Source organism: Kryptolebias marmoratus, linkage group LG15, assembly GCF_001649575.2.
Source record: "Kryptolebias marmoratus isolate JLee-2015 linkage group LG15, ASM164957v2, whole genome shotgun sequence".
Classification (NCBI taxonomy): Eukaryota; Metazoa; Chordata; class Actinopteri; order Cyprinodontiformes; family Rivulidae; genus Kryptolebias; species Kryptolebias marmoratus.
Window position 1 is genome coordinate 26,712,455 of NC_051444.1, and position 25,120 is coordinate 26,737,574.

Below are 25,120 nucleotides of genomic sequence, written 5' to 3' on the forward strand. Positions count from 1 at the left end.
GGAACTACAGAGAAAATGATACGTTTGTCTCTGGCTGGATTGAATGTTCTGGAATATTGTAAGATGTGGACCAAAGACACCATCGCTCATCTTCTCCTCTTCTTTCCTTCCTCACTGCAGCTCTCTCATCCCTACAACTCCCTCTCTCCCTTTATTTTTTGACCCACTTGTCCCAAGGAGAGGTAGCTGCGCAGCATGAAAGAGTGCTTTCCTGTCTGGCTCTCGTGTTTCTTTTTTTTTTTTTAATTATTTTCTTTCTTGTCATGTCTTTGTCTCTTACTGCATGAAAGCTTTTATCCAGAATTACTAATGCCTCTTTTTGTGAAGTGTCTGAGCTCTGTGATCACTGTGATCAGTAGCATGGGGAGAGGGGGGGGTTCTACTTAAAGCCAGTTTCTCGCTTAGTTGGTGACTAGGTAGCGATTCAAAATTGTGAGGGGGAAAAAGGTACATTTTCAGTTGAATTCTGACTGTTTGCGACCAAGCAGGCAGCAAGTTGTGCAGGCTTATTTTAGTGTGAGTTCCTTGCAGAACTGTAATTTCATTGCCTGCTCTTTCTCACATCGTACCCCCTTCAGTCTGCTTTGTTCCCTCCTTGGCAGCTGCCCCCATGTTGATGATTTAATCACTTTTGAAATGAAGATCAGCAGATTTGGACCAATTTGTAAGCAACATTTTGGGCTGTAACTTTGATTTTAAGGTTCGTGTCTTGAGATCAAGGGTTATTCAGAAAACACCCACAGTTCTATTCATAAAACACAAGCAGGGTCAGTTGGGCTTTATCTGCAAGCAGCATCCGCTTCAACCCATTGCCACGGAGAGTCTGTGACTCATGTGTATTAATGCACTGATTGTAGGGGTCTGGAGAAAATAAAAAAAAACTGCTGGCTGTTAATTAGTGCGGTGTGAATGAACCTCTGGACACCTAAGAGCATTGCAGACCTGTTATTGCTCACTCAGCCGTGGTAAAATGCCACTACTCTCATTTGTTCATTTGTCTAGTGAGGCGAGCCCCGAGTGGCATCAAGCACTTCATCCTGTCCCCGGCGAGACCCTCTCCGGGGACAGTGTGTCAATCAGGAACACAGGTGCCACAAGGATAGCTCATTGGGGAAACCTCCCATAAAGCTGAAGGGAAGCTCTGCACTGCGGCTGAACAATGAAAGGATTTTTTGTTTGTTTTTTGGATTTTTTTTTCTTTTTTTTTTTTAAATGTGTATCAAAAGCTTTGATACACATTTCTTTTTTTGTTTTTGCAAATGCATACACAGTTCTTTTTAGTAGCAACAAAATAAATAATAAGTGGCAATTCACAAAACATTCAGCTCTAGGATTACAAAAACTAAATTCAGAAGGGCTTGAAACATCCATGATAACTGCGCAACTACTTTGAGAGACACATTTTTTGTGAACTTTGAACATGCTCAAAATTCCGATGAGAAACAGCATGTCCCCGGGGTTCACACGAGGGACATTTCAAGACATTTTTGAGGCTGCCTCACAAACGCCATCCGCCAACTAGTCTCCGTGAGTTGGTGTCTAGTTGGTGATGCGGTTTCCGTGAACTTCGAGCGTTTACGACCAAGTGACCAGCAAGCCGCGCTTTGAAAGGCCAGTTTTTGACAATCACGGCCTATGTTCCATTCGAGGTTTGTTGCCAACAGTTCCAGCCTATTGATATACTGGCCTTAAAGGTTTTCCAGAAAGGTTTGCATAAAAATGCCACAAAGTGGATGGGCGAATTAACAAGCATGCAGAATTCCATCTTTTCCCGGAAAAAACGGTACATGAAAAAAAATAAAAACTTCATTTTTTTTTTTTATGCCATTAAACAATACAGCGGGGTATATTGCCACATTGCATACATCAAACATGTAGCATTTGGTCTGAAAGGAAGAAGTTAACTCAAGTGTAAAGCACGAGATTACTAAATAAGAGTCAGTTTGAGACGTGACTTGTGACTGACTGAATTTTTGTTTTGGAGTGTTGTTTAACTGCCTGGTTGTTGATTAATCTACTTTTAACAGGCTACAAATGTGAAGTTTTGGTAATGTTTTACTATGTTTACTTCAGTTAAGTTTAAATATTCAGGGCAAGTTGAATTTAGTATTATTTAAAAAAAGAAAGAAAAGAGAACTGGGCAGGTTGGCAATTCAGAATGTTTTTGGAATAAAACAAGATAAAACTGCCAGTGTTTCTCTCTAAGTAGCTTAGGTTAGATTTTCCTAAAGATGCAGTCTTTCTTATTAACAATACGTGTCCTTATCCAGGGGGGAGTGGACGGAGGCTACACAAAGGAGAAGATCCGCATAGTGGAGGGCGTGTGCCTGCTGTCCAACGAGGAGCTTTACTGGGATGACCTGAAACAAATCAAGCCGTCCCGTGGCGGCCTGCACACCTGCATCCGCACCGACACCGTGTCCCTGCAGGCCAGCAGCGCTTCACTTGACGACGGCGAGACTGAGCAGCTCCTCCAGGAGGAGGCGTCCGAATGCTCCTCCATAACCACGCTGACCCCCTCGGCCATCACCCCGCAACGTCACGCCCAGCATAGCCTGCCCGACACCGGCTGGGCTTCCATACGCAAACCCTCCACCGAGAGCGAAGTGTGAGAGAGAGAGGCCCGCTGCCCTCTGTGTGCTTCATCTCAACCGTCTTTACAGGACACACACATACACACACACACACATGCAGACACTGTATTCAGAGCTGGTACAAAACGTAATAGGTACAAACACAGTAACAGTGGCATATGTAACCTAATACTACATATGAACCTGGTTAGACACACAAAAGCTACTCCTGTCTTAGAAACGGAGGCTCTGTCCTACTTGTACACACACACAGAACAACAGCCCTCTGTGTTACTGCCTCCAGGCAAAGTGATGAACCAAGGAAGCCTGCCTGCTGCAATAAGAAAGCGAAAGACTCCAGGGATCGAGCGAATAAAGAAACCCAAACAGTATCTGGAGCCTTTTAAAGGATGGAGACAAAAGCTTCTCTGTGTGCAACCTTAATTTTTTTTTTTTTTTTTGTTTTTTTGTGCACTATTTTTGGGATGAAGCTAAATCAACACGCTACACAGATGATGTAACCGCAGGGCTCGCTCAAATGCCACTCGTGTGTTTATAAATGCTATTTATGAACTTTTTTTTTTTTTTTCCGTTTTTAAATTCCTTATTCTTGTCGAGTGGGTTTGCTGACTTTCAGATGATGAGTGTGACGTTTTTGAAGTTTTTACAGCAGGACCCGGTTGTATTTATGACAGTGCCAAAGGGTGGGGCTCCACACAGTCCCCATGCTTCTCTCTCTCTCTCTCTCTCTCGCTCTCTCTCTCTTTGCGTGAACGCTTGCATTGAGATTTTCTCGTAATTTCTTGGACATTTTGTTTCACCTTACTGACTCGCCGTTGCAGTTTGAGACCTCAACCACGACTTTTTTTTTTTGCTTCTGATTTGCTCATTTGCAGCCTCCAAGTGAGAAAATACTGTAGCAGGTACTCTCGGACGCTCAAAAAGGAGCCTCTTTAACTTCTATTTTCTGATTCTTGGACATGGCAGAACGTGATGCGACAGTCTGAGTGCCAAACATTTCAGCCTTTCTCCTCCTTCAGTTGCATATTTATTATCCTTAGAGGAATTAATGTTCGTGGCTGCTGTTCAGTCATGCAGATAGTTGTGGTTTTATGTCCCTAGGTTCAGCCATCTGGTCAACACAGGAGGGTTTTTCTCATTTAGTAACATTTCTTTGTTGGTCTTTCCAAAAAAATGGGGAGAAATATTATTATTTCCAAACATATAAATGATCTATTCTAGCACTTACTATTACAATGTAAAGTTCTGTGGTTAACAAATTCATCAATTTATTTTTAATAAGTTAATAATGCATTTCTAGTGTTACGTGGTTTTAACAGGTAGTTCCCTCATCACGTATTGAATTGGAAATTGTATATTTTAAACAGTTAGCTCTAAGCAACGTTATTCTTGTTGCTTCAGTTACAAATGCAGGGGGAACTGAAGACTTTCAGTTTTTCTGTGACATGATTGCAATTCCAATGTCACACTCTTTTGAATTATCTCCATGTCCAAATTTCTATAAAAAACAAAACAAAACAAAAAAAAACAAACTTGGCACATGTAACCAAAAGTATCTGCTTGGCCAAAAGCTGTACAGAGGTAGATGAGAAGACGTGTTACTTTGTCATTTTGAGTTTCAACCATCAGCACCACATCTGTAACGCAGTGGTCATCTCACAGTACAGCCTAACAAATGGGTAACTTTGATACAGTGTGCATGTCTGACCTCTTAACACAGTAAACATACTCAAATATTTTATTAAACGTAAACCTTTTGTGTATTGCTTTATCTTTAGACTACAATTTTTGCTGTTGAGATGCAGTACAAGGAAATACTATATTACTATACTGACAAATATATCTTTTTAGATACAGTAGAGCCATGTATTTTGAAGTATCTGCTACAGCAACTTGCTGATTTGCTGCTAGACTAAGCACTGAGGCAACGGAAGAGGGTCCTGGCAGCTACATAACTACAGTCTCTAATGGTTAGTGGACAGTAGGCCTACAAAGTATCACAACGACCCAGTATCAAACTCTCTCGGCTCACAGTCCCTCCAACTCTGCTGCAGGAACGCTTAAACTGTACAGATTTTATTATGCGGACTCAAGCGAACATTTCTGTTAATATTGTGTTAATCAACCTGTATAGTCTTTTGTACAAAGGGATTTCATGACCGTTTTTAGACTTGTATTAATTTTACTCACTGGAGAAAACCGTTTTCGTTGGTTTTGCTGGATTATTTTAACCACTGTGTTTTTAAGCCTTGTAAATGATAGGGAAGATGCCAGTTATTTAATAGTGCTCTCTTATCTTCTGAAATACTGGTCACATATAGCTGTTGTAAAGTTAACAGAGGTATTTATGATTTTTTTTTTTTTTTTCTTCCCCAGTTTTTGTTTGGCTGTCATTTGATGTGTAAATATGAAAAGACTGTATATGTATTTCCCTGGCAGTACTAACAAGCTGTGTTGTGTGATATAGTGAATTATCCCTTTCCTATCTTTTAATATAAAATTGCATTTCAATGAAATCCTTGACTCTTATTTTTGCACTTTTGTTCTTAGTGTTCTACAGTAAATACAAGTAGCTGCACCTGCCAATAATTACACATTTCATTAGGATAAGGTAATGTTACTACAGAAAAATTGAGGCTATAAAGCCAAATTAACTATTTGAATGAGAAAAATATAAAAATATTTTATTTTTAATCAAATTTTATAAGGAATTATAAGGGTTTAGTTAAGTTTGAAATACTTAAAGGGCTTTTTTTCTGATATGACAGCCTTTTACATCATTTGTGGTGGATTAAAAGCGTTTAAATAAATCTATTCTCTTCATAATAAATGTTCAAATCAGGGGAGTGCATGTCTTTATAGTATTGTAATGAATTTTGTGGGTAATATATCAAAACTATCTTCAAATAATCACTGTACACAAAACAAAAGGTTAACAAAATAGAAGCCCTTTATTTAATCATATAGAAAGAAACCCCATAAAAGAGGGAAAAATCCAACTTGAGGGACAGAAAAGATCCAAATTACACCCCAGTAATCCACACCAACCATTTAAGGTAATGCACTGCAAACACTCTCCACTAGAGGCACTGCAACCATCAACCTCATTGAGATGTAGTCAACGCAATTTGCTTTAAAACTCTCATCTGGTGTTTAGAGATTATAATCAAAATAACGCAGAAATAATGTAAAACAACATTTACATTAAAAAAAATTAAAATCATTTTACTCAAGGAGCAGAGGTGGGTTTTTAGTACCCTAATTTTCTATGGTGTAAGGATATGCACGTGACATAGCTTGCAATTTGTCATTGGCCGTGTAGGATGACTAACGGTTTGACTGCCCAATCAACGCTTCCGCATTCTAAGCGTTTGAGCCAATCAGTGGAAGGCATTTATTTAAACAGAAGGGAAGTTTGTTCGTTAAGCAGAGAAGTTACCAGAGACGAGGCTATTTGCTTGTTGAATTGGAAAGTTGGAGCATTCGCTTTTATCATTTTTATCAGATGTTGTTTAAAAGCTCGCTTTATCAACCGGAGAACAGTAAATAATTCATTGGTAACTGCAGAGAAAGCTTTTTGCTGTCGTAACTACGTCGCTACTTAAGCTAACTCGGCCAGCTAATGTGTTTATTTTTATGATTAATAATATACGACGTTTAAAAAAACATGTAATTTGACTCAGTTGTATTTCATAAGCTAGGAATTGATGACGACTAACAGCAAGCAGTGTTGTGGAGTTTGCTGGGGATGATAACGGAAGTCGTCGCTTTGAAAAGCGAGCACGAGGTAAGCCAACATGGAGGTCATTGTCTCCGAATCATAAATCTGCTCTGCAGGTTTAAATCACAGCGAGGTGAGAGTGATGAGTTGCACATCAGCTGGGGTGTCTGGTGCAGTGGCATTAGCACTCCAGTCTGAATCATGAGAAGACAAATATTGTGCACAGGGGCCATCTGACTCAACCTTACATTAGCTATTGATTTTTATATGAGTGAGTTACATCAGCTGTGTCAACACAAAACATAGTGAACACACTAAATCAGTCATTTTATATGTTAGTTTTTAAAACCACAATACAGCTAGAATAATGCTGAAAGTGTTGCAATTCTGTGACATTTGTTGATCACATTTGCTGAACTATTTTACTATCTATTCCTGCCTTAACGCGTGCAAGCAGCATTTGTAGAATGTCTTATCTTATGCTGTCTGTTTTTTACTTGTTTGGGGTTTATTAACTGACCCATCTTTTTTATTAGAGAATCTGTAAAGTTTTTTTTTTTTTTCCATGTTTGCAAACATACCTCTTAAAACATTTGCACAACCTTTTATCTAGTACACTCCAACCTCCTCAGCAAAAGATCTATGCATGTGAAGATTTTGTGTTCAAAGTGCTTTTAACCAGTCTTTTAACAGTTTTAATATTATTTATGCTTTAATATGTATTAGGCCCAATTTAAGCGCTTTAGTTTTCTAGTTACAGATGGGTTTTAATAATAAGCATGTTTTGCCTTGAATAAACATGTTTATTTGCACAGTAGTCATAACACAATGTGGGCTTTTTTTGTACGATTGACTTCATTTTAATAAATTATATTTGAATTGTAATTTTTTTTTTTATTTTTCCTCCCCCTAAAACTTGCCTAACCTCCTGCATTATTCATCCTGGTGGAAGTCCAGCGTCTGGGAGCAGAAGTTATGTGGAGCTTCAAAATCTCAGTCTTGACCGACTTGACCTGGAATTCCTTCACTTCACAAGGTGTGCAAGTTTGTTTTTTTTTTTGTTTTTTTTTTGGAAGCTGCAGTGTGTAACATCCTTATGAATTTGAAGCTCTAGGTGCCTCCTGTCTTTGTTTAAGGTGGTATTTCTCTGGGCTGAGAGTTGTTGGTGAACTACATTCACAAAGGAAGTCTCCGAACTGTCTCGCTACTTTTGCAAAGTTCTCATCTTCCTTGCATGAGTCGCAGAGGCACGCCGTCCTGTTGCTCGAGTTTTGAATATATAAAAAAATAATGTGCATTATTCAGAGATTGCTATGTTACAATCCCACACATCATTAAACAAACAACTTCCAAATGAAACAAAAATGAAATATGTGAACTTATGTAACATGTACAGTACAGACCAAAAGTTTGGACACACCTTCTCATTCAAAGAGTTTTCTTTATTTTCTTGACTATGAAAATTGTACATTCACACTGAAGGCATTAAAACTATGAATTGACACATGTGGGCTTATATGCTGAACAAAAAAAAGTGTGAAACAACTGAAAGTATGTCTTATATTCTAGGTTCTTCAAAGTAGCCACCTTTTGCTTTGATTACTGCTTCGCACACTCTTTTGCATTCTCTTGTTGAGCTTCAAGAGGTAGTCACCTGAAATGGTTTTCACTTCACAGGTGGGGTGAGCTGGACCGCATAGTGAAGGCAAAAGGGCCAACAAGTCCTAGGCATCTCTGGGAACTCCTTCAAGACTGTTGGAAGACCATTTCAGGTGGCTACTTTGAAGAATCTAGAATATAAGACAAATTTTAATGTTTCTGATGCGTGCCACATTAAATTATTAATGGTTTCAACTTGAACTTTTCTTGGAATCACTTTTCTGCTACAATTCAGTGAATGTTTTTATTGTCTGTAATTTATTCAGAGATGTGATAGATTTGATCCAACTGAAAGGTTGGAGGTTTCAGATGTACGGTGTTGTTTTAACAAGGCTTTGTGGAGGTGACAGTGATGAGTTGCACTACTGTCAGGTTGCTGTTTGCAGTGGCACAGCAGACCTGTCCTGACACAATGTGGTGACACCTGTTGTGCACAGGGGCCATCTGAGTCGCCTTACCGTGACAGAAAAATAACGAGTGACCACAATAAATTTATAGTGTCAATGACTTACCTTTTCCTTTTTTTTTCTTTTTTTTCCCTAAGCCTGGAGAGGTCACTATCAGGATGTTTGAAGACCAAAATGCATCCTCCCAACATGTTTTCTCTTTCAGTAGGTTTATGCTGGTAAGTGCTTTTGTTAAAATAACTTTTTCAGTTTATAGGAATCCAAATAAATTGTCTGATACCCTTTTTTGTGTCAGAGCTACTCATACAGTGGATCTTTTTGCATTTCTGGAAAGTGATTCCTGCATTTGTCTTACAGCTTTCGGAGTTTTTTTTTTTTTGAACACATTTTTGCATAAACATGACTTTTTTTCATGTTGCACTTTAAGGTTAAATTATAATGTGAAAGTTATGGCCTGTTTTTCATGGAAATGTAATTAAACAGGACTGAGATCCTTTTTGTCATTTACATCTTTACTTTGTTTACACTCTTTATTTAGAATCTAACTCCTACCAAGGTTAAATAGTTTGTCTATTTATTGCTAATGACCCAGTTAAAACTTGGTCAGTGGTCCATTTGAAAGCTAGACTTTGGATAGCGACCTTCTTTTTTATATATATATATATATATATATATATATTCCTTTTTTCATACTTTATTGATTTCCTCTCTGCCCTTCTTTCTGTTGTCTGTCTTCCCTTGTTCACTGCAGGCAGCTTCATGGCCAGAAAATCCTTCAAGCAGCAGGTGCTGGGACTGTCCTGCTGTCACAGGTCACTTAGTGGAGCAGCAACGTTCACCTCATGTTCATACACTGCCTAGCCAAAAAAAAGGTTACACACTCTAATACAGCGGTTCTCAACCCTAGTCCTCGAGGAACTATCTTGCATGTTTTCATTGTTTCTTCAGCAGAAGCCTGTTAATCACTCAGTCATTCAAAACTGGTGTGTCACATCAGAGAAAACACTAAAACATGCAGGATGGTGTTCCTTGAGGACCAGGGTTGGGAATTGCTGCTCTAATATTTTGTTGGACCTTTAGCTTTGATTACAGCGCGCATTCGCTGGCATTTTTTCGATAAGCTTTGCAAAATCACAAGACTTGTTTCTATCCTGTGTTGCATTAATTTTTCACCAAGATCTTGCACTGATGATGGTAGAGTCTGACCGCTGCACAAAGCCTTCTCCAGCACATCCCAAAGATTCTCAATGAGGTTAAGGTCTGGACTCTGTGGTGGCCAATCCATGTGTGAAAATGATGTCTCATGCTCCCTGAACCACTCTTTCACAATTTGAACGATGAATCCTGCCATTGTCATCTTGGAATATGCCCATGCCATCAGGGAAGAAAACATCCATTGCTGGAATAATCTGGTCATTCAGTGTTTTCAGGTAGTCAGCTGACCTTATTGTTTGACCTCCTACTGTTGCTGAACCTTGACCTGACCAACTGCAGCAACCCCAGATCATAGCACTGGCCCCACAGGCTTGTACAGTAGGTACAAGGCATGATGGGTGCAGCACTTCACCTGCCTCTCTTCTTACTTTGATGCACCCATCACTCTGGAACAGGGTAAATCTGGACTCATCAGACCACATGACCTTCTATTGCTCCAGAGTCCAATCTTTATGCTCCCTAGCAGACTGAAGCCTTTTTTTAAGGTTAACCTCACTGATTAGTAGTAGATATTCTTAAGGCTACACAGCTGTTCAGTCCTAATTCCTTGAGTTCCCTTCACATTGTGCGTGTGGAAATGTTCTTCACTTCTGCTCTTCTGCTGTGGTTTTTCTTCGATTTCATTTCACCAAACGTTTAAGTGATCGCCGATCACTCAAGATTTTTTTTCCAGACACATTTCTTCCGGTTTTAATAATGCGTTGGATAATTCTTAACCCAATTTTAGTAATTTCTGCGATCTCTAGATGTTTTCTCAGCTTGATGCATGCCAATGATTTGACCCTCCTCAAACAGACTGACATCTTTTCCACGACCACAGGATGTCTTTTGACATCATGCAGTAATTATCCAATAGGAGTCAATTACACTCAGCACCTTTTTAAATTCAAACCTTATTGCTTTTTGCTTATTTTGTTTTTTTGTAGGGTGTGTCGTCTTCTCGCTGTCATTCATCCTCACCTGAGATTAGTTTCTGCCTGCCGTGCTGGGTGCATAAAGGACAGACATACAGGTGAGTGTGTTTTGCCAGGCTCGTAAAAGGAAAGATATCAAACCTACATTGATCAGGTGCAGCTACTCTTTGAGTCGTTTTTGTTTGACATACTGCAATTTCCACAAAAACTGTTTGCTTTTTAAATTCTCTGAGACGTAACCCTTTGAGTCAGGCTATTTGCTCATATTGCGGCGATATGTTTCACAAAGGCTGTTTCATCATTGGCCTCTACTTAACTTGTTCACCTCTTTCATCTAGCATGGATTCAGGTTTTGAAAATCCACAAATTTTTAGGTAAGATGAAATGTATCAAATTATTTTGCTGATCATAGGCCAGGAAATACTGCAATCAAGTCACTAGAACTTCTCCCAGGTTCTCAGTGCTTAAAGCAGTGGTTCTCAAACTTTTACGGAGTACCACCTCAGGAAAGATAAAGTTCTACAAGTACCACCTATTGCTATAGGCTTATAAAAAAACAGTATTGCCAACTTATATTCATTTGACATGAGCAAACAGGCCAAACCCAGATTCATAACAACAAATTCATAGAAAGTTGAATAAAATCGGCATGCTGTTTTGCACCTTTTGCTGCTAACAGGTCTTTGAAAGACTCCACTAGCACCAGTTTCCACTGGGGTTTACAAAATATTCTCCATTGCAGTTTTGCTTTGATAGACTCCATTCAGAGTTAAGCTGATAATGGACTTGAAGCACTCATTTTGACAATTTCTGCTTTTTAGTTTTACATCAGTTCAGCTTATGATGGTTAGGTCTCTCATTTATCTTACAAGTACTAAAATTTGAGCACAACTAATAAAGAATACTCAGGATAATTGTATCATCATTGATTATGATCATGATGTTTAGAGCTTATAGCTACACATTCATTGACACTGAAATCACTACAGCATCTAATGTTTAGTGTTGGAAGATTTTTGCAAATAATCTAAGAGGTTTGAGTGACTATAGCTGTTTTAATGCTTCTGTATCGCCTTCATAAATCAGGATGCTTTTTAAACATGAATAAATCATGTTTAATAGACTTCTTTCCTTTGTATTTACTGAATGTTTTGTCACACTATTGTTTAGTTGTGCACCAGTTTGTGGTTTTTGAATAATAAATACACTTTGAAGTCTTCAACTGTCTTGTTGTTTTTGATGCTTTTTAAACAAACTACAACTTGAAGATGTGATTTGAGCAAATTTGTGAGTAAACGGTGATATAGACTTAAACCAATAAAATTGGTAGTTGTGAAATCTTGGCAAACTTCTTCTGTTGCTTCCAATCTCTGCTACTCTGGTTCTGACCACCAGGTGGCAGCTGAACATCAGTGTTTCCACCTCCAGTCTGGACGGATGTTGTCAGAGTCGGTGTACATGCCTGAAAAGGCACAAAAACATACACTATATAGCTTAAACTCCTAAGTTGCGTGGTTCAATACACCCAAACAGAATTATTCTGATCTGCATTGATCTGGAAAGATCAATGCAGATTAAATCCAGGTTTTATTAGTTTGACCAAGACACAAATAAATTATCAAAATAATTAAACTATTAATGTACACAACTTAAAACATAAAGTTCAATTAGCCTTTAAGATAAACAAAATATTTAAGAAATCAAAGCTAATTAGAATGCCTATTAAAGCTGGACAACAACAGCAGAAAGACAGATGTGTTTCTGAAAGGCTCCACCCACCCTGGACATTATTTACGTTCCTCCCTGCCATCTGGAAAAAGACTAATTAAAACTACAACAAGCAGACTAAAAATGGTTTCCACAGGCTGTGAAGTATGCAACTCCTCCCTCCCTTTTACCAAGTCCTGAAGGTGATTTAAAAAGAAAAAATCTCAGTATTTGGGTAGAAACCACACAGCTGTTTGTAACATCCATAGAATCACTGTTTCTGTAAATGTCTTAATGTACTTACCCATTCCATCCTGAGAACTGTTAAACATTCTTGTTTTGTTGGGGTTTTAAAGCATAAACTGTTTCAGTTCTAGTTATTTTTTTAACTACTCGTGTTGCAGCGACTACATCTTTCATTTATTCCCAAAGGTTTGGGCTTCCTGTCAGAATCGCCAAAATTCTCACCATTATTCGATTAACGGCAGCTTTACAGCTGGGAGTATCAGAAATGTTCAGTTTTTAGCTTTACACGCAATCTCTTAATTCTGTTCAGGCTGAAGAACCATGGTCCCTAAGTCAGAGGCCATGGTTCTCAACTGGGGGGGGGGACTGGAATGTGTCCTCCAGGTTGGGGATGAGTCTTTGCCTCAAGCTGAGGAGTTTAAGTACCTGAGAGTCTTGTTCATGAGTGATGGTAGAAATGAAACGAGATGGATCAACGGATCGAGGCCTTGTCGTCAGTAGTGAGGGCGCCACTCCAGTCTGTCGCGATGCAGGAAGAGTTGAGTTAAAAAGGCAAAGCTCTTAAGTTTACTGGTCTGTCTACAGTCCAACTCCCACCATGATCCACGAGGTTTGAATCATGACTGAAGAACACGATCCTGCACACAAGCGGCTGTAATGGGCTTCCTCTGTAGGGCAGCCCGGCTCAGACTTGGAGATAAGATGAGAAGCTCAGTTACCCGGGGAGAGTTCAGAGTAAAGCCCTGCTCCTTTGCATCGAAAGGAGTCAGCTGAGATGCTTCAGGCATCTGGTTGGAATACCTCCTAACCGCCTCCTTGTGAAGGTTTTCCAGGCACATCTAACTGGAAGGAGACCCCAGGGGCAGACTTGCTGGAGGGATTATGTATCCTCTCTGGTCCGGGAATGCCCTGGGATCCTCCAGGAGGAGCTGGAGAGCTTCACTGAGAGTTTCCCTCCTGGACCTGTTACCTTCGTGACCCGACTGCTACAAGAGGCAGGGAATGAACGAGTGAACGCTCAGGGTTAGAGCTGGTGCAGATATCCTGCAGTCAGTGGTCAAGATGTGGGGTGCAATCTGGACAGGTCTCCAGTCCTTCACAGAGCAAACGCAAAGACGCACAACCACGCTTCTGCAGGCAGAATATGCAAACTCCAAACAGAGAAACCCTCGCTGAGATTTAAACCTCGTCGAGAAGCGACGGCGCTAACCACCGCACCACTGACTGAGCAGAGCAGCTTCACAGCAATCATCATGGCTTTTATGCCAGCAGTTAAAGGCACAAAAGACAAGTCAGTTATTCATCTTGTTCATTGTGCTTTTCGCATAAAGGCACATCCTCTAAACCTTTTTTTTTTTTTTTTTTTCAAAAGAGGCAGGCTGCGGTCATTTTTCACCCAAACCCATCAACATCAGCTGCCTGTCTGAGCAGAACCATGCCCTCCTTTTAGACACCTTTTTTTTTTTCCCCTGTCAGACTGAAAATGACTCCACTGGACTCAAGCCTGACACCCCTACTACTGGAGGGAGGCTGTATGGTGTTATTTGTAGGGAAAAAAAAAATGAGTGTACTTTTTTTTTTTTTTTTTTTTTTGATGTTTTCAGCCTCCTGTACTTTGAGTGATGTTTAGAAGGTGAGGTGAAATTATGTGGTCTGCTCTCTGCCTGTCTGAGGCTATCGCTCCTCTTTTTTTTTATTTTATTTTATTTTTTTTTCTGCTGCGACCCAGGCAGCTGTTACGTATTTACTTGTCAGCATGTTTGAACATGAAGGAGCAACCCTTTAGCTGTCCACAGTGTTCAGTTAATTAAAACGGAAAAGCAGTAATTATTTGCAGGGTTTAAATTAATGTGCTCAGCAGATTTGGTTAAAAAAAAAAATTGGTCATTAGAAAAATTTGGAGATTTTTTTATTTTTCTTCTCCTAATTGCTTAAGCAGCTTTTAGGTTCAAGATGGAAAAAAAGGCCTAGCATTTCTTGGAGGAATGGAAATCGCCTGTCTCCTTTCACAGTTCTTGCCCGGGATCATTTTATATTGAGAAATAATGGATTTGTAGCCATTTTGGACAAACCTTGAAAAAAAAACTGCAATATTGTGTGATGTTACACTTGGAGTATGGGTTGTGAATAACTCTCTGCTACTACCACATCAAATTTGAGCTCAGTATCTGTAACAACAGTTTCAGTCATAGCCATTTTTGTATTTTGGAAGGTCAGTTTCCTGAGGTAATTAACTGACTGACTGCTTTTTGCCAGTTTTATTAAAATATGTCTAGTGGTTTATGAGATGTTTCGGTAATAGACACATGAACACATACATGCGCAAAAACTGTTTCGTCCATTTTTGCTCAGAGGGTGATGATGACTTGTGGGTTGTTTTTTTTTCCGGTTAAATAACTGATTTACCAGCACATGTGAAGGACACGTTCCATACTGTTGCAGTGTTTCACTCTTCTCCAAATTGGTTGAGAATTAAATGAAGGGATAGAACAGGAAATAATCAAACATCTGGCTTTATTTAGTGAGATCCAACACTAGATAATAGAAAAAAAGTGATACAGATGAAACGGAGTGCATTAAGTGTCAAATATTTACCCTTCTGTGGCCATTTTAGATAAAACAAAGTGGCTTTGGTTTATCTAAAATGGCTGTTGGAGTTTCTCATCCTACAAACATGAGTTTGATGTCATTGTAGATAATAAATTAGGTAGTAGAAAGGTGAAAAGAATCAGTAGGGGTTGAGCCATGGTTTAGAGGGCCCGTTAAAGAGATGGGATGATGCCTCCACGTGGTCCCACCACCTGCGAGGAGGGCCAACAAGGTCAGGTGCCATGCAAGCCGAACGGCAGGCGAAGGAGGGTCCCTGGCCATGCCAAAACTTGGCAATAAAAACTAGCTCTAGGGACATGGACTGTCACCTCAGAGGCAGGTAAAGAGCTGGAGCTTGTGTAGTAGAGCTGCTGCTCCTTCACATCGACAGGAGTCAGTAGAGGTGGTTCAGGGATCTGAATAGGGCGCCTCCCTTTGGAGGTTTTCCAAACATGTCCCACTGGAGAGAGACCTTGGGGATTGGATTATGTATTCTCTCAGGCCTGAGAACACCTTGGGGTCCTCCAGGAGGAGCTGGGGAGAGGGAGGTCTGGGTTTCTCTCCTGGACCTGTTACCTCTACTACCTGACCATGGCGGTGGTGGAAGATGGATGGATGACTACAGAACAGTTTTTCACTTTGCTTGACTCAGAGCAAAGTTTCTGGATGGTGTTCACATATGTCTTCTTCTTTGCACGATACAGCTTTAACCAACATTTGTGGATGGTGGGGCAAACTCTATTTACAAACAATGGGTTTTGAAAGTGACGAACACAAAAATATCAGAAATATTTTTAATTCAGTTCTTTCTGAAGACCTTAAAATACCAGGCATCCAATTTTGACGTTCGTCCTTGTTTTTGTTTGGGTGATATTATGCACTGTAGATGATGGGATATTCAAAGTCATCCCTAGCCTCTATTAAGGAACATTACTTTGTAATTTTTACACCATTTTTAGATGCAGCTTTTTTTGCAAATTGGCAAACCTCTGCCCATCTTTACTTCTGAGAGATTCCGTAAATGTTGTTTTTCACACTGACTTGTTGCCAATTAACCTAATTTGTTGCAAAATGCTCCTCCAGTTGTTTCTTATTTGTACCACATACATTTACAGCATTTTGTTGCCCATGTCCCTACTTTATTTTTTGACGTGTTGCTGCCATAAAACTCAAAATTATTATTTTTTTTTTTTTCCTAAAAATTTCTTAAATTCCGCATTTTATATGTTTACGGTGTTGTGGATAAAATATGGACTCATGAGATTGGCAAACATTACATTCTGTTTTAACTTTGATTTTACACAACATCCCAACTTTTTTTTCCAGAATTGGAGCTGTAAGATGCAGTGGATTTCTGCTTTTCCTCTTTGTAGTCTTGTCTCCTTTCACCCTGTCTCCATGAAAGACTGTGACAGAGCTGTGATTGACAAGAGTGCAGAGAGTGATCATGAAGGTTGAGTCAACTATGCTTCGTTACAGGAGACAGGCTCTTGTTTTGCTTTTAACGGAGCTCCCGGGCGACTCGGATGGCACCCAGCTGCAAGCAAATCTTTTGAATTTCAAGGGGGAAGATAAGTCCGGCTTGTGATGCAAAAGTAAAACTGAGATGGAGACCACTTTTGGAAGGAAAAGATGTTTGTTTAGCCTCAGGGGCTTGTGTTGCGAGCGCACAGGTCCAAGGGGAGCTGCACTTTTCACGGTCCAAACATTCCCATACAGGATGCTGTGCAGATATGAGCTGCTGATCAAAGGCAGAGTTCCGATCCAAAGCTGAAATAGCTTCTCCTGCTTATCGGGTCATGTCGATTTGTTCCGCTCCTAAAAATGACCCATCAGAGAGGTAACCCTGGGCCACATGTGAGCGATGCTCATGAATACTTAACACATCACTGTCACGCATTCTGTTAGCGCACGTTGATAGTAGGAGGCAGTTTGATGTCAGTGATTCAGTCACAAGCCCTGCTAATGAAGAGCTAAGCAGAGGCACGACAAGTCCCGAATGGTTTTACCCTCAAATTTATTAATGTAGTCCTCATCCCTAAAGGGTTTTTTTTCACACCAAAATGTGATGTTAGAGGCTGCAGTCGAGAATTACTCATCCGCTATTACAAAAACATTTTTAGTTTGTCTTCAGTTTCTTTCACATGTCTCAGTTTCATTCTCTGCATCACAGCTAACTGTTTTAACATCTAAAATGGAGAAAGGAGTGGTGGACAAAAAACAATCTCAGAAATACCATTCCTTCAAGGAATACATATAGTCTGCCGAATTTCTTGTCAAGAGTTTTATGTTAACATCATTTTATGTTAAGAAATTAGAATTGTAGACATTTTGGCCAACTTTCACATCATTTTAGCTCAATATCTGTAAAATTATAAAATATATAAATAAAGTGTTATAAAATGTAAAGTTATAATCATCTTTGTTTTGGCTAATGTCTGTTAGCCATCTTGAATTGAATTGGCTCCAAAAGTTTATCTGTTACAGACATACATTAATGATTAATTTCTGTATGTTCAAATAAAATCTGTGCTGTGGTTCATGAGATATTTTACTAACAGACAAACAGGATTGACTTCAACAATTAAATCAAGTTTTAAGCAAAAATCTTCAAGCATTTGAAGTATGTGTTGTGAAAGATACTCTTCTATCACACTAAATTTTAGCACAATATCTGGAAAATTAACTAAATTATAACCAATTTTGTGTTTCCTAAGGTCAGTTGGCTGTGGCAGCCATCTTGAATTGAGTTCATGCCAAAACTTAACCTGTTGTCATTTTTTCTTTCTTGAAAGTTTTATTAAAATCCAAACAGTATTTCATAAGATATTTTACAAACAGACAGTTAGTTACTAATAAGAATAATAATAAAAAAAATCCTGCTCAGTCTATTAGTTATCCAAATATGATGATCAGTCTCACCTCTAACCACACCAAATTTTAGGTCAATATTTGTAGAAATGACTGGGTTATAGTCAATTTTGTGTTTCTTAAGGTCAGTTAGCTGCGGCAGCCATCTTGAATCAGGTTGACTGCAAAAGTTAATCAGTTGCAAAAGTACATCCAACCGTTGTTTTTCTGCAAGTTGCGTTAAAATTTGTCCAGTGGTTCTTGAGCTATTTTGTTAACAGACATACAAACAGTCAAAAAAAAAAATCGCCCTTTAATCTTCAGTGGTGGGGAATAAAAAACAAAAGCTAATTAGATAAAAAATAAACACATTATTTTGGATTGTCATGCGCAAACCATGACTGTAAATAGCAACTAAGTATAGATATGATTGGTGTTTCGTAAGTGTTGCGGACACCAGGACGAAACATTCCTTTTCCCATATTAGGTCTGCAGTAGTAGTTACCAAGGCAACAGCACTATTTGACATTTCTGGGTGGAGATGGGGGGAATGCAGTGTTAACCCTAGTGCCAAATTAATACCCTGAAATCCTACTTCTTAAGCCACCGATTTGGTTGTGAGAAGTGCCACTACACACCACAGAGGCTGTTTGAGACATTTTCATGAAGTTTACATTCACTACAAACTCTTCTCAATGACACTGTGTAATATCCAATAAAACATAAAACATTAATGATTTTAAGCATAAAAACTTGGTGCACAAGTTTGAATTTTTTGTAGATTTTCTCTTATCCACCGGCGGTCATAAGTATGCAAACACTCACAAGGATATCCGCACACCCCACTAAAATGTGGTTAAATGTTTCTTAGCAAGTTGTACCTCAACCAAATCCTTTTTCTGTCCATTAAAAAGCTTCTGGCATAATTCTGACTGGATATTTAATCACTCTTCTTAGCTGGTAGATTGTTTTTTTTCTTTTTAATTTAAGGATTTTCCAGCATAGACCCTGCTTTTAACCAGAGTCCCCAAATTTTGTTTCGTGTTAAGGTGGAGTCACTGGGAAGGAGCTTCATGTTAGCCTGCTTTACATATTCAGAAACCACTTTTGGTGTGTGTTTGAGGTTTTTGTACTGTGTGAAAAAAAAACTAATTGTGTCTAAGTTTTGTCTGTGTAGCTGTTGATTTGAAGTGAGGTTGAAGAGTTTGGAAGTAGACCTCCTCCATCGTTATTCCATTCACTTTGTGCAAGGCCACCACCATGCTTGAGAGTTGGTACAACGTTTTGCTAAGGTGAGCCTCATAGCGACTCCTCTAAACGTACAATACCTCTTATCATTGTGGTCAGTTAAAGGCTCCAGCATACTCCAAGAAGTCGGTTTGCTGCCACGTGGTTGCGAGTTGTTCGTTTTTGCACACAGCTTTCATAGTCCACGAGGCACTTGGCTCAGAACTCCCGGGAAGCTTCTCCCTCCTCCTACAGCGTTAAAACAGGTTTTTTTCCAGCCGACTTCTCAATTCTCCTGTCCTTGTTTTGCTGGAACAGTTGTAAAGCTCATCAGCTTTTCCACAGAAACACGTCCACAACAACTTCTGACCCATCACACAACAACTTGGCACAAACCCCTGTGAGAAACTGCTTGGCCAGAGTCTTGTGCCGTGAAGTAGCGGATGAAGCTGCTACAAGAACAAACTGACGCAATTTTCGTCACTCAACCACGTGAATGAGAGCCGACTTTGTGACCTCTCATGCAGGATGACAACAGGCTAACTCAGCCTTTCTCGTCTGACCATAAAGTGATTCTCCAGGAGGCATTTTGGTTCTCAGTTTATTATGAAGTAAAATGACAGACAATGACACCTTTTTTTCCAGTTCATGGCAGGCTTAAACCTGGGTGGCTCCTGAACATCTTAACCAGTTTCTTTTCCTCTGAGGATGACAAATAAGTACTGGTCAATCTAAAAAAAGTGCTGTCAAACAAATCCTTTTTTTTCTGGCAAAGAGAAACTATTAACTGCAGTTTGTTCGTGATCATTGATGAGAATTCAACAGTCCTTGGCCATGTCAAGTTGAAAGACATTCTAAAACCTCCGGCGCCACTTCTTTGAAAACTCAGGTGAATGAATGAATGGATACTTTATTTATCCCTGAGGAAAATTGTCTTCTCACAACAGGAAGCATAAAATAGGCTTCATAATATAACATCATAGCATTCAGAAATAGTTTTCGAACAGCAATCATATTTTACATAAAGACGAAAAATATGAAAACAGACTGATTGATCGCCTAAAGTGTTCTTTATGGCAACAGAGTTGAATGAGTGTGTTAGAGGAAAGGCTCTGCTGTCTCTGTATCGCGTCATGGAGGGCCTGGGATGGAGAGCAGTTTGTTCAGTCACCTCCTGTTTCTGACCGACTCAACCGTCTCCAGGTTCCATCCAATAATTTAGGTACGAATGTATGCAGGGGAGATCGGGTTTTACCATTTCCAACATTTTGGCCTGTAGCTTTGGAGCTTATTGAAGCCAGTCAGTTCAAAAATGCGATGCAAACTAGTTAAACGTGGCCGCTTTTAAACGGCGTAGCTGTTACTTCAGCAGCACCAACAGAACGTGGGTGGTTTCGTCTCAAACACAGGGAGTGAAATGTTACAAATGACCTCACAGGCTGGATTAGTGCTCGCACATCACAGGATGAAATGTAACCTAATGAAATAGTGATTCGGGCAAAGTCTTGAAACAGAAATGATTAAATGTTTGTTTGTTGTTGTTTTTTTCTTAAACAATTTGTGAGTATGTGTGATTGTGGGGGGGTGAGGCAAGTGTGGCATTTGAACATGGGCCTTATAATGAAATTGAACAAAATGTGCAAGAGTCACCACCTGAATACCTGAGTGTGTTTGCGCTTGTTTGTCGTGCACTGTGAATTACAGTGGGGACAGACATATGGCTCTCCTGGAGTCCGGGCCTCACGGGTCCACAGTAACCTACAAATCATTTGAGCATCATAATGAAACTGAATAAAAGCTCTGTGTGTGTGTGTGTGTGTGTGTGTGTGTGTGTGAGTAGGTATTAGTCACTTTCAGAATCACAGTGGTGACAAATGTATGTTTTTATTAAAACTGGTGGCCCATGCAGCACCGGTGACACAACTCTCCGAGTGGACAAAGGCTGAAAACCTGTCTACTCCATCCTTTGAAGAGGCGCCTCATGACTTTTGATGTTCACCTCTATGTTTTACAAGCTGATACGCAAGTTCTCTCACCTGTAACTTTAAATCACACACAAATGTTCAGTATTTCCTCATCTATTATACAGTATTGTTGTATGCCTGCCCTTCACTTATCCTCCATAAACTCTGCGTACCTCACATGGACACAATTCTTAATGTCCATCAGCAGCCTGCATCAGATAGTTGAAGTCTTGATTCCCTAAACATAAAAGTTCCCCAAATCCTCACTCTCCCAACTCCGTAACAAAATCTTTCCAGAGTACTGTTTGCCGCAAACCCGGTGGACTTTCCTTGATTTCTTTTATACTTTTTCATTCTCTCTCCAAAAATGCTGAAAGGCACCAGCAGCGAGTCTTTCTTTTCCAAGGTCTAGGCATACTGAAAGTCAAAGAAATCATATAAATCCAAATAAGGCTTAGCCTGGTGCAAGGCTGTGGGATGTAGGGGTGCGGAGGGTGCTGCAAAAGACATGCATGTCCAAACTCATAGTTAAAGAATTAATGAGAAAATGAATTAAAACAAATTCATTAGCGCTGCACGTGAATTTCCTATGTGATTTTGTGTCGTTTGAGTAAATCTGGTACATAAACCAGCACTGGTGTTTGTATATCTGTGTGCAAAATGTTACAAAATCCTAAAACCCCTACAAAAAATATACTGTCTATATACTGTCTAAAATATTCAGCATATTTCCTTTTCAGATAAGGCAACATGCACTGCTGGTGTGAGATCCACTCATTTATTTGGTATTATGATGTGGGTGTTCAGGGTCACACAGATTCACACATGCTCCCAGCAGCCTCCAAATGAAACATGTTCCTACGACCGTGGCCTGATGGAAGTTGTAACACTTACACGATTGTTCCAACTGATCCAGATTTTTGTCGCCGTGACCTCGCCTACATTACAGCTAACAGTTGAACCTCAGGCTCTACAGCTTGCATGGAACATATATACATAGAAACAAAATAAATGCGATTTGAATTCTATGAGTTTAACTACAAAGCTGGCAATGCCATTCTAAAAATAAACAACAACAAATAAAAAAACAAAAAAAAAATTAAATTTCGAATTTCTTTTCTAAAGTTGTCTGTGTCTGCCACAGGGTGCTGCTTCTTCACATGCACTATGAGAACTAAACTAATCATGTCCATGGTGAATCACATGATTTGTAGCCTTGTCCGGATTGGAGAAATTAGAAATGGCGTTACAATAATCGTCTGTCTCCTCCATAACTTGCATCTACAAATTTCTGCCCTTGTGTGGATTACGCAAAATCTATAATAAATTCTAATCTGTGCAGCCAATTCTTTCAGCCCTGGAAAAAGAAGAGTTCCATTAAACCACTTACATCCCCAAGCTAATATGACATTCATGGCCATGATGTGTGTAACGTATGTAGATGTCTGACCGCAGCTGTATGTTGGATTCTCATGGTTCTTAGTGGTTGAAATGTTGTTTCATCGCATCTTGTTTCAGCATTAAAACCGAAGCTGTAAACTGAAGGGATTGTTGTTTCAGTGGCTGGTGGTGACTAGTTCATCTGTTTGCAGGACCTGAGATTTGCTGACTTGATTTTAGTGTTGCGGCAAGGCAAATTTTCAACTAACTTGGAAAAAATGTGGAAGTGTTATAGTATAACAGCAAAGCAAAGCAGTGGTTGACCTGTCCCTCCCATGCTCTGGTACACAAAATTGCTTTTTTAAATGAAGCCTGACATCACAAATACAGGTACTTCCGATCACACGTGAAACATCCATTTCGTTCCTGTCTCTGACCGTATTCAACTGAAGCGCAGACAAAAAAGACAGAGTGGCACACGTGCACTGCTCGTGTATTAATTGCGCGTTTCCTGCCGTGTGCGCAACTTGTTGAACCGCGAGACAAGTTTAGGCTGTTTCTCTGATGGCCTGAGAAAGGCCCGGCTGGAGCTGGACGAGCGAGAGCGACGGTAACAGCGAGAGGGAATGTGAAAGAGCGATAATGAAAGTGCTGCACGGGTGTGACCGTGGATGCACGTCTCCACGCCTTCCAACTGCTTCCACACGTGTCCCTCGAGGTGGTTCAGATGCATTTACAAGCTCCATCTTCAAATGAAAATCTGACGGGGGTGGGGAGGTGGGGGGGGGAGGCAATTTGAAAGATCTCACCTTAAACATTTCAACCAGCATGACGTGATTTCAGAGCAATGGGATGTTGCAGTGTTTCTGAAAGCCCTCTGAATGATATCAGAATGTGCACTCATTGCACTGATTTGGCCTAAGACATAAGCCGTATGGAGATAAGTGGTGTATCTTTGACCCAAAATCATCTATTGAAACCAAGACTATTTTAGTTACCTTGTCCTGAGGTGATGTAAACAAATGTGCTATTTGTGTGTGCATTCCACTGGCACGCAGCTGGTTACGAATGCGCTTCCTGTCTCAAACAAGAGCCCCAGCCAAACGCATTACTTGCTCCTAATTATTATGAATGGCTTCCATTTTTAACAGCTTCCCTCTTAACTTTGTGACACCTCATATTTTTGGGTAAACAGCAGTCAAAGCATTCCTCGCCTGTGCTGGCCCCGTAGAAGGAAAGAAAAGAAAAAATAAAGGAACACCGTTTGTCGGGCGGAGGGGAGAACAAACTAAACTGAGTGCGGCGTCTGCGCCTGAATGCTGCCTCTGATCTGACTGTATCAGAGCAGGTACGAATAAAACACTGCAGCGAGTTCCACTTCCACTTCATTCTCCATATCTGTGATGTCATAAGGAGATATTTGTTGCATTTTGCATATGCATTTTTACAAGCCCATTTTTTTGCTAATAACCAAATATAAAGAAAAACAGCAACTATGAAGGTCTGGGTAGTGTGCATAAAAAAACCCCATTCAATTCATTCAATAAGTTGTTTTTATTCCGTTTCTCCTAACTTTGCATTGCATTTAGAGACTGAGACTTTAGATAGCAGCTGTGAACCAGTTCACTTGTAGTTAGTTTAGTAGATTAATTAAAAGGAAAAAAAAAAGAGGCGAACTTGTTCGATCTGTGCTTTGAGAGCTCCCCTTTGGGGCAATTCTCACAGACTTCTGGGGTGGTGAGAAGTCTGCCGGTGCAGAGTCTAGAGGTGCCAACAGGCTGTTGCAGTCGAAAAGACAGGTGTGTTTAGGTGTGATACACTAAAGTGAGTTCTTGCTTTTGTGTTTGTTTCTAGCACATATGAGATGGTGCAGCATCTAAAGGTACCAACGTTTTACTACCAACTGAAAGGGAAAGATTAATATTTCTATTGTGAAGAGGTAAATGTTTGAATTGAGGCAGTATAGGATTGCTTTAAGATCAATTTATTATCTTTAGTAAAGAAAAAAAATCACAAATTGGAAGTACTCCTCCACATAACAGTAGTTTTAGTGTGTTGACCTGTTTGTATCGCATCAATGACTGATTCAAAAACTAGTCAACAGTATGTCAGTGTTTGTGTTGTCACTGATTCTGACAATCCGCTGTCACAGATCCTGAATTTGTGACACAATCTATAAACTGTTGAGCCACATTTAACCCCCCCGCAAAAAACATTATGGAAAAATATTTCACAGTAGCTGAAAGTCCTATTTAGGTCATGGAATGCGGCGCTACAGTGTCAGGCAGTCTTTTCAACAGAGAACTATAGTAAGAAACTCATAGGATGACTCAAAAAAAGAAGAAAAAAAAACCCAACATGATTTGTGGGTTGGCATTATAGAGCAATAAAAAGAAATACTGCATCAGACCAACTTTGTTAAAAAAAGCAAAAAATATTTAGTTAAATAAAATGATAAAAATGCTCATAAAAACAAAATTGAGCAAAAAAATGAAAGATTACGTCACAGCTTGAATTACTTTACATAAATGCAAATCTTATCTCTTTCAGGCACTCGGTGACTCTCTTGAAGCTACTCTGGAGTCTTTGTTTGATCCACTTTCAAGTTTTTTTTTTAGGAATTAGGTGTCGAACTTGCTAGGCCACT

The 25,120-nt window shown here is 39.7% G+C and overlaps 1 protein-coding gene, 1 long non-coding RNA gene and 2 other non-coding genes across 11 annotated transcripts in view; all 4 read left to right on the plus strand.

Annotated features, from left to right (window-relative positions):
• The window catches only part of lrp4 (low density lipoprotein receptor-related protein 4), a 126,168-nt gene extending 121,058 nt beyond the window's left edge, over window positions 1-5,110 (plus strand). For 4 of the 5 annotated variants that reach the window (XM_017414260.3, XM_017414263.3, XM_017414262.3 and 1 more), the window contains exon 38: window positions 2,271-5,110. In XM_017414260.3, the coding sequence (XP_017269749.1) occupies window positions 2,271-2,612 (342 nt within the window). In that variant the 3' untranslated portion in view covers window positions 2,613-5,110. Of the gene's footprint in view, window positions 1-120; window positions 183-2,270 lie in introns of all 5 variants that reach the window. The other variant, XM_017414264.3, reaches the window with a different exon arrangement.
• An 862-nt stretch (window positions 5,111-5,972) lies between these two features.
• On the plus strand, window positions 5,973-11,729 carry LOC108234763. Of its 4 annotated transcripts, XR_001808545.3 has the most exons (6): window positions 5,974-6,381; window positions 7,268-7,351; window positions 7,993-8,087; window positions 8,519-8,599; window positions 9,133-9,253; window positions 10,523-11,729. It is a non-coding gene; the product is annotated as an uncharacterized LOC108234763 (long non-coding RNA). The 4 variants fall into 4 exon arrangements; XR_001808546.3 differs by lacking the exon at window positions 10,523-11,729 and having other exon boundaries at window positions 5,973-6,381; window positions 7,273-7,351; window positions 9,133-9,919; XR_001808543.3 differs by lacking the exon at window positions 10,523-11,729 and having other exon boundaries at window positions 9,133-9,919.
• Window positions 6,448-6,558, plus strand: LOC112450442. Its single transcript, XR_003039073.1, has one exon. It is a non-coding gene; the product is annotated as a small nucleolar RNA SNORD67 (small nucleolar RNA).
• Window positions 8,317-8,428, plus strand: LOC112450443. The gene has a single exon (XR_003039074.1). It is a non-coding gene; the product is annotated as a small nucleolar RNA SNORD67 (small nucleolar RNA).
• Window positions 11,730-25,120: the final 13,391 nt, after the last annotated feature.